The 8,739-nt window shown below is 64.8% G+C and overlaps 2 protein-coding genes across 2 annotated transcripts in view; both read left to right on the top strand.

The window, feature by feature from the left end:
- Window positions 1-8,321, top strand: part of LOC104835518 (ras GTPase-activating protein 4-like) — a 9,927-nt gene extending 1,606 nt beyond the window's left edge. The window contains 19 exon segments of the mRNA XM_010573537.1: window positions 2,631-2,687; window positions 3,096-3,209; window positions 3,571-3,649; window positions 3,651-3,886; window positions 4,187-4,268; window positions 4,451-4,588; window positions 4,590-4,756; window positions 5,025-5,148; window positions 5,256-5,409; window positions 5,750-5,814; window positions 6,048-6,160; window positions 6,232-6,418; window positions 6,693-6,830; window positions 6,951-7,262; window positions 7,340-7,477; window positions 7,552-7,687; window positions 7,782-7,902; window positions 7,988-8,046; window positions 8,200-8,321. Coding sequence (XP_010571839.1) covers window positions 2,631-2,687; window positions 3,096-3,209; window positions 3,571-3,649; window positions 3,651-3,886; window positions 4,187-4,268; window positions 4,451-4,588; window positions 4,590-4,756; window positions 5,025-5,148; window positions 5,256-5,409; window positions 5,750-5,814; window positions 6,048-6,160; window positions 6,232-6,418; window positions 6,693-6,830; window positions 6,951-7,262; window positions 7,340-7,477; window positions 7,552-7,687; window positions 7,782-7,902; window positions 7,988-8,046; window positions 8,200-8,321 — 2,542 coding nt within the window.
- Window positions 8,322-8,569: 248 nt separating this feature from the next.
- Window positions 8,570-8,739, top strand: part of POLR2J (polymerase (RNA) II (DNA directed) polypeptide J, 13.3kDa) — a 1,803-nt gene continuing 1,633 nt past the window's right edge. Inside the window, exon 1 of the mRNA XM_010573903.1 lies at window positions 8,570-8,682. Coding sequence (XP_010572205.1) covers window positions 8,570-8,682 — 113 coding nt within the window. The remainder of the gene's footprint in view (window positions 8,683-8,739) is intronic.

The raw sequence follows: 8,739 nt of genomic DNA, 5'->3' as shown, positions 1-8,739 counted from the left end.
GCCCCCCCCCAGCTCCTGCCGGATTCAGCAGAGGCAGTCGCAGGAGCAGGATTTGGCCGATGTTGCTGTGGTTTGTAAGTCCCCTGGTGCCACCCTGCTCCAAGGAGCCGTGCCACCAGCAGCCCCTTCTTCCCCCGGCAGCAGCAGGGTGATTTCAGTGGGGTTTAGCCTCGATGCCAGGCTGTGGGACTGTGCCCACAGGTCTTCCACCTCTTCCTGGTGCAGAAGAGCCGCCGTTTGGTTTTGTCTTCCAAGCCAGCGCCCGCCCAGCGTGGGGCTTGGCACCATACGGCCACGAAACCATGAAACTGCCCATAAAGAGGCAGGAAACCCGCTCCTGCTTTCGCCCTCCGGCACGTCACTGCCTAACGCCAGCTCCAAAACCCAGGCAGGCGGGAACGGCCGCAGCAGCTCTGGCTCAGCCCTGGGTGGGCTCTGTCCCTGTGTCCCCCCCCCAGGACGCAGTGGGAGCGTGAGCCCCCTCCCAGCTGAGCACTGCAAAATCCTCCCCTGCATTTTCATTGCAGGAAAGCAAGGAAATTTTGTATTTTGTTTCGGTTTATTTTATTTTATTCTATTTTATTGCCCCCCCCCCAGGGGCTGGGCAAAGCGGCACTGCTGTCTGCACCAGTGAATTTTTAATTGCAAAACTCAATGCCTCAGCACCCAGCGCTGCCTGCTGGGATGGATGGCTCCGGGAAGCATGCATGTTTATTTCCTCTCACCCCCCCAATTTATACTGTGCTATCCGTCTTTAACGCTTCAGTCTTCATTTCCTCTTTTTAAAGCCCAGCCTTCCCCTTTCCTAGCTCCTTCCCCTGTACCAGCCCCCCAGTCTCGCCGCCCGTGCCGGCGTGGGGGGGCCGGGGGTGGTGGCCGAAGCGAGCCGTGCCCTGCGCAAGCACCAGCAGGATGCCCAGCGCCCGCTAAGCGCCTGCAAACCTTATAAATCTCTTCCCTTGACATCTCCCGGGCGCTGGTTAGCGTCCAGGGATGGCGATGCTGCGCGGACGATGTCACCCGGCACGGTGCCGGGTTTCCCACCCGCCTTTGGAGCAGGGATTTATCCCTCGCTGATGTGGATCACAGCCCACGGGAGGACGGATTTTGGCCGCCCTGCTTTTTAATCCCCGGAGCGCACGATGCCCGAGTACTGCAAGGGTGGCTCCGTGGCACCTTGCGTCCCAGGGGACGTGGAGGGGCCCCGTGTGCTCAAAACGTCCCCGTGTTGGGGACGAGGTTTTCCCACCGCCGGTGTCGAGGCAGGTCCCATCCGAAGCCTGCCCTGCGTTGCTGGGCACGGCTCAGGTGGGCAGATGTTCCCTTTCTGCCTGCGTGCTCCCTGCCCGCCGGATGGTTTGCATAAGGCAGGAAATGTCAGCAAGAGGCTCTGGTTAATGGTGCTTCATCCACCGCTCTCATTAAAACCCTCTCGAGTGGAGGGCTGGAGATGGGAGCGGGCAGGCAGAAAGCTGTTCTTAGCAACCTGCCTGCGCTGCCAGCACCACGTGTGGCCCGAAATGCTTGGGGTGCCTGGTGATGGGGATGCCAGCATGGTACCCGCGATGCACGACCCAGAGAAAAGAACCCCCCCACAGCCGTGTTTTGCAGGGCAGGGAGCACCTCAAACCCTTTGAATCCCCCAAACCCTTTTAACCCCCCCCAGCAGCTGGCTTTCAACCTCCCTGGTTTTGGGATGGAGAAATCGCTCCGTGCTTGGGGTCCCCACCCGTGCGGTCCCCCCCCTTCTCCGGGACACTCGTGGCTGGCTGATGAAGGCTACGAGGACCGGCGTTAATGAGTAACCGTGCTCAGAGCAGGCTGCTCTGTGCCAGCTGCCTGCGGGACGGGAGCCACAACCTTTCCGCCCTCTTGGCCAGCACCCGGGTCCCTCTGGCTCCTCTGCCTCCGGCCGGAGCCCCCACCCCTGCCTGCAACCGAGTCACCTCGTTTCTGAATAACTGGGGCAATAAGCTGTAAAATGATGATTTTTTTTTTGGCAGCGGCGCACAGGAGCGATGACTCGGGTCATCCCCAGGGAGGAAGCGGGGTCAGAGCATCACGGCGGCTGCCAACAGCCCGTGGCTACCGTGGCACACGCTGCCTGCCCTTCACACCCTCTGCATCACTGGAGGTGTCCGCAGGGATGTCCCCGTCCCTATGGAGGTGTCGGGCTCTGGGTGCACCCTGGGGCTGGAGGAGGCTGCTGTGGCCTCACTTCCAGTGTGTGCAACGGGGCTGCGGGTGCCTGAAGCCGTTTCGGGGAAAGGGTGGGTTTTGTTTGTTCTTTGTCTTCCTATTTGGAAGAGCAAAGCCACTTTCAGCTGCCAGCGGGATGTGGTGGCCGGACACGGTCAGGGATGCGTTTCCCCGGGCTGGGAGTGAAGCCGGGGTCACCATGTGCCTGCAGCCATGGTCAAATCCACCCGCCGAATTCTTTGGCTTCTGGGGCTGCCTCTGTACCCCAGCACCCCATAGCCCCAGGGTGTCCCTACAAGGGGCACCTGCGAGGTGGGTTTGCCAGGGCTGAAGGTTTTGGTCACCCATGACCACAAGAGCCCCATGGGGTTGGGGTGGGGGGCCAGGGCCGTGGCTGGCGGCGCTGACAGAGCCGTGCCATGTCCTTCTAGCACGGGGAGCAGCGACCCATACTGCATCGTGAAGATCGACAATGAAGCCATCATCAGGTGAGTGGCTTCATGTCCCTGGCTGGTCCTCAAACCTGCTGGCACAGCTGGCTCCTAGCGGGTTCCTCCATCCACCCTGCTGCAGGCACAATGTTGTTGTTGTTGTTATTATTATTATTCCCTGCTTTGGGCTGAGCTGCTCCTGCAGACGCAGGCTGCGATGTCTAACAGCTCATGGTCACCCCCCACCCTGTAAGTGACCCCCCCATGTCTTGCCAGCCCTGAACCCCAAGACAGGACGGGGACAGGGACCCATTCCCTGCCCCAAATGAGGGTTCAAAACTGTGGGTGCTGCCCCCCGCCATGTGTCACAGAAAGCTGGGGAGCTCACAGGGCTGGGGAGGTGGGGAGCGCCCCGGTGAGGCAGCCCCATGTCCCCCCCCATCACCAGTCCCATCTGCCCCGCAGGACTGCCACGGTGTGGAAGACGCTGTCCCCGTTCTGGGGGGAGGAATACGAGGTGCAGCTCCAGCCCAACTTTCACAGCATCTCCATCTACGTCATGGATGAGGATGCGCTCAGGTAGGGGCAGGTCGGCTGCAGGGCGGTGGGGGCTCGGCATGGGGACTCAGAGGTTGTTGCTTTGCCTGCCTGCGTGCTCAACCCCATTGTAGACACCAGAGAATCCACACCCGGCCATGCTGGCTTGGGCTTTGGGACACAAACGGGTGAAGATATTTCCTGAGGTTGTTTTCCAGCTGGCAGCAAAGGGTGGCTGACACACTCCATGGGGACAGACACGCCGTGGTGGCTCCAGCCCAGGATACCCGGGCACCATTTTTCCCCGCCGAAACGCACGGCAGTGGCTGTGCCGCCTGGGGCCCGGCGGAGAGGGCAGGCTCCGATCCCACGCCGTGTCCTGCTCTCGGCTTCTGTTTTCCAGCCGCGATGATGTTATCGGGAAGGTCTGCATCACCCGGGACATGCTGGCGGAGCACCCCAAGGGTAGGGGGACGGGTGGCCGGCAGGGTCCCAGCAGGGACCCGTCTCCCACCCCTGCCACGAGCCGGTCCCAAAGGTCCCCCCAGTGACACCCCCCCCATGAGGGTGCCATCTTTTCCCGCAGGCTACAGCGGCTGGATGAGCCTCAGCGAGGTGGACCCCGACGAGGAGGTGCAGGGGGAGATCCACCTGCGGGTGGAGGTCCTGGGGAGCCCGGGCAGCCGGCGGCTGCTGTGCTGCACCGTGCTGGAAGCCAGGTGAGGAGGGGACACGGGGGTGGCAGGGGGCTGCGTGTGCAGCTGGGATGCGTACGGTGAGTTCTGGCTGCTCCGTGACTCGGTTTCCCCACTGTATCAGGGTCTTCTCGGTTATCCTGCCTTGGGTGCAGAGCATCCTCCCCACCACCCAGCAGCTGACGGGGGTCCCGGGGCAGGGTCCACCTCGTCTGCTGGTCTTTAGGGTGTGCATCTCGAGATGCTGGGGAACCGAGGAGGGGAGTGGGTGCCGCAGGTGCCCTTATTTTATGGATACTGAGAAATTCCCCCTCTCCTCGGCAGGGATTTGGCCAGGAAGGACCGGAACGGCGCCTCCGACCCCTTTGTCCGCCTGCGCTACAACGGGAAGGTGCAGGAGAGCACCGTGAGTTTGACTTCAGTTTATCGTGATCCCCCAATCTGCTGGCGGTGCAGGTGAAATTATCCCACTGGGAAGCCCAGACCTCAGCCAGGAGCCATCCCTGTCCTCCGGCATCCCCATCTTGGCATCCCTAGGGGGGTGTTGGATCCACCTGGCGAGAGGGGATGAAGCCGTCGCTTTTGCAGGTGGTCAAGAAATCCTGCTACCCCCGCTGGAACGAGACCTTTGAGTTCGAGCTGGCTGAGCCCGCCGGGGAGAAGCTGTGCGTGGAGGTGTGGGACTGGGACCTCGTCGGCAGGAACGACTTCCTGGGCAAGGTGAGCCCCCAAACCTCGTCACCGCTGCCGGGGGGGGTCTGCCCGGCTGCCTGCCCGACCCCCTCCTGCCATCCCCTCCCAGGTGGTGTTCAGCATCCAGGGGCTGGAGGCGACCGGGCAGGAGGAGGGCTGGTTCGGGCTGCGGCCAGACAAGTCCAAGCCGAGGGAGGACGAGTGAGTCTCAGCATGGGGTTGTTGGGGGGTGCCAGGGATGGTCCCAGTGCCCACAGTGGCGTTGGGGAGGGGGTTATTCCTGGGAAGCATCATCCCTTTTGGAGGGGCAGCTCCTGGAAATGCCCTTGTCTGGGAGCAGGGGGTAAGTGCAGGGCAGCCCCACCTGCCTGGCCAGGCTTTCCCGGGCTGTCGGGCCACCTCCTGCTTGGTGAAGTACTTCTCCATCCCTGCATCCATCCCTCCATCCACCCACCCTGTGCTCCTGCAGGCACCAAGGCAGCCTGGGCTCGCTGCAGCTGCAGGTGAGGCTGCGGGACGAGACGGTGCTGCCTTCCCACTGCTACCAGCCCCTGGTCCAGCTCCTGTGCCAGGAGGTGAAGTTGGGGCGCCAGGTGAGGGGTCCATGCAAAGCCCTGCCGGGGCACCCACCTTCCTCCGGCTCTCTGCCAGGGCGTTCGTCTCCCTCGGCCCATCATGTCGTGGTGCCTCTCCCCACCAGGACGGCCAAGTGCACCTGGTCACCCTCCTGGATGAAACTACCACGGCCGAGTGCCGGCAGGAGGTCGCCATCAACTTGGTCAAACTCTTCCTGGGCCAAGGGCTGGTCAAGGAGTTCCTGGACCTGCTCTTCGAGCTGGAGCTGGCCAAGCCCTGTAAGGCTGGAGCGGGGAGCGGAGCCAAAGGCTTCCAACCATCTCCTGGGGCTGCAAAACCTCCGGGACCTTGCGCGGTGACTTTTCTGGGGTGATGGTTGAGGTTCAGCCATCACGCTGTGCTCCGGGTGGGAACCTGTTGGGTTCATCCCAAGCAACTCATGGGGCTGAGGTTGGCTGAGGTTGGTGGAGGAGCTTGAGGTTAGGAAATCCCTGTAACTCCTGTAGAAATGGCCGGGGGTGGAGGGCACAGCCCCTGTAAATGCCCCCCATGATTGCAGTTGCCCAGTGGGTGACCTGCGGCCATCCCCCAGGCCACAGACCCTCTCCTGTTTTGCAGGCGAGCCCAACACTTTGTTCCGGAGCAACTCCCTGGCCTCGAAGTCGATGGAGTCCTTCCTCAAGGTGCCACACCACCCGAAACCTGCTCTTCCCAGGTCACCCTGCCTCTGGGCTGTCCCCACTGGGGCCAGTTCCTGGGGGGAGTACTGGGAGGGCTGGTGGGGCTGTGTCTTCCCTTGGGACTGGGAGGTTGGAGAAGGTCCCCTGGGTCACCCTTATCAGGGAGTCTAGGGGTGTTGGGTGCCAAACCTGTGGCCGTGCCCCCCATCACCATCCCCTGCGCCGTCCCTCGGCAGGTGACGGGGATGCCGTACCTGCACGCCGTCCTGGGACCCACCATCACCCGCGTGTTCGAGGAGAAGAAGTACGTGGAGCTGGACCCCGGCAAGGTGGAGATCAAAGACGTCGGGTAAGGGGTGCACGGGGCGGTGGGGCAGGGGGGGGCCCTGGCTGTGGGGTTGACGGTGCCAGTGCCCGCAGGTGCTCGGGGCTGCACCGGGTGCAGACGGAGGGCGAGGTGATCGAGCAGGGCCGCCAGCACCTCCAGTCCTACCTGGGCGAGCTGCTGGACGCCATCATCAAGTCGGCCCCCGCGTGTCCCCCCGTCATCCGCGCCGCTTTCCAGCAGCTCTTCCGGCGCGTCGGGGAGCGATTCCCCCAGCACCAGGTTGGGCTGCGGCGGGGGATGGACCAGGGGTCAAACAGGGACGTCCCCAGGGGACAGGGTACACTGGGTGCAGTCCCCAGCTTTGGTCAATGGAGTCCCCTCTTGGGTGGGGGGCAGCCCCCAGGGACGGGGGGCTGTGCTGCACCCAAACAACAACCCAGTTTGATGTTGAAGCCAGCCCCTCTGTGCCTGGCACGTCGATGTATGCGGTACCCGGGGCTGTCCTGCGTTGGCGCAGACCCTCACACCTCTCCCCCGCCTCGGTCGGCTGCAGCACGTCAAGTTCGTGGCTGTCACCAGCTTCCTCTGCCTCCGCTTCTTCTCGCCGGCCATCATGACCCCCAAGCTCTTTCACCTGCGGGAGACGCACGCCGACGCGCGCACCAGCCGCACGCTGCTGCTCCTGGCCAAGGTGGGACGAGGGGGGATGCCGGGGGGGGGGTGGTGGTGTCACCCAGGTGGGGTTTTTGGGGTGCTTGGCTGTTTCCCATTGGGGAGGGTTGGTGACGCCGCCGTCCCCGGGGGTCTCCAGGCTGTCCAGATGGTGGGCAACATGGAGCCGGCAGCCGGGCGGGCCAAGGAGACCTGGCTGGCACCGCTGCTGCCCGCCCTGCAGCAGGGCATCGCCCAGATGAAGGACTTCATCTCCCGGCTGGTGGGGACGGAGGAAGAGGAGGAGGAAGGTGAGGGAGGACTGCTGGGCCCCCCCGCCGTGGTGGTGAAGGAGGGGCCGCTCTTCGTCCACAAGACGCGGGGCAAGGGGCCGCTGCTGGCCGCCGCCAAGAAGCTCCACTTCTGCCTCACCGGGGAGGCCCTCAGCTTCGGCAAGAGCCCCGGCGCGGAGGTAGGGGGGTGCCGGGGGGTGGTGGCAGGGTCCGTGGCACTGACCCCCTGCATCACATCTGCTGTGCCCCCCATCAGCGTAGCGGCGCCATCGCCCTGGCCGACATCCTCGCTGCCGAGAAGGTGGAGGAGAAGAGCTTCGGGAGCTCCCACGTCATGCAGGTGGTCTACGTGGGCGCGGGTGGGCAGCAGGAGACGGCCTACCTCCAGTGCAAGGTGGGACGGGGACAACACGCACGTACCCCCCCCCAGAGGGGCGTCACAGCCCCCTGACTGTCGTCCCCCCGCAGTGCGTCAACGAGCTGAACCAGTGGCTGTCGGCCCTGCGCAAGGTCTGCGTCAACAACCCCCGCGTGCTCCGTGCCTACCACCCCGGCGTCTTCCGCGGGGACAAGTGGAGCTGCTGTCACCAAAAGGAGAGGACAGGTACTGGGGAGGGCACCCGGGACCCCCTCGGGGGTGCTGGCGGGGGGTGTCGTCGTCGTCCCCCCGCCGCCGTCGTGAGCCCGCTGTCCCGCAGGGCTGGGGTGCGACCGGACCCGGCACGGCGTCACCCTGCAGGACTGGAGTGACCCCCTGGACCCCGCGGCGGAGGCGCAGCGACTCTTCCACCACCTCCAGGGGCTCCGAGGGACCCTCCGGTGAGCCCCCGCCCTGGGGAGACCCCCCTGCACCCCCTCCCCTCCTCCTGCCAACAGCCCATCCCTCTCCTCCTCCTCTCCCTAGGGAAAAGTACTGGGAGCTGCTGGAGCCAGAGGGTGCCCCAAATGGCGCCCGGGATGAAGGTAGGTTTGGGGGCGTTGGGATTTTGGGGACCCCACTGGGGATGCTCTGGTTGGGACTTGTCCCCAGTCGTTGCGGGGGGGCTGTGGTGGTTGCGGGGTGCCCCCCTTGGGGGTGCGGGGGTCTCACTGCTGCTCCCCCCCTGCTCCCTGCAGGCACCCCCCTGCCCGAGGGGCTGAGCCGGCTCTTCGGGGTGCTGGGGGACCTGGAGGGCTGCCACCGCCTGGCGCAGCCCCCGGCCCCCCCCACCCCTGCCCTGCTGCAGCTGCAGACGTGAGGGACCCGGTGCAGACCCCCCCTGCCCCGGGGGGGTGGGGGTCCCCATGACTTGGGGACCGCGGCGGTGGCAATAAAGGCACTTTGTACCCTGCAGCCCTGTCCTGTCCGTGGAGACGCTGCTGGCCACGGGGCTGGGCACCGGTGGCTCGGGGTGGGGGGGACGGGACAGCGCTGGGCTGGGGAGGGGTTAAAGCTCTGCTGGTGGCACTGGTGGTTCTGCTGGTGGCAGCGCTGGTGGCCCTGCTCATGGTGGCCCTGGTGACAATCGCCGGTGGCACTGCTGGTGCCATTTCTGGTGGTCTGGCTGGTGGTGGTGTCACCGGTGGCCCTGCTGATGGTGGCCCTGGTGACAATCGCCGGTGGCCCTGCTGGGGCCATTTCTGGTGGTCTGGCTGGGGGGGGGGCCACCGGCGGTT

Source organism: Haliaeetus leucocephalus, unplaced genomic scaffold (assembly GCF_000737465.1).
Source record: "Haliaeetus leucocephalus isolate CR32 unplaced genomic scaffold, Haliaeetus_leucocephalus-4.0 Scaffold395, whole genome shotgun sequence".
Lineage (NCBI taxonomy): Eukaryota > Metazoa > Chordata > Aves > Accipitriformes > Accipitridae > Haliaeetus > Haliaeetus leucocephalus.
This window is presented reverse-complemented; position numbering and strand designations above follow the sequence as displayed.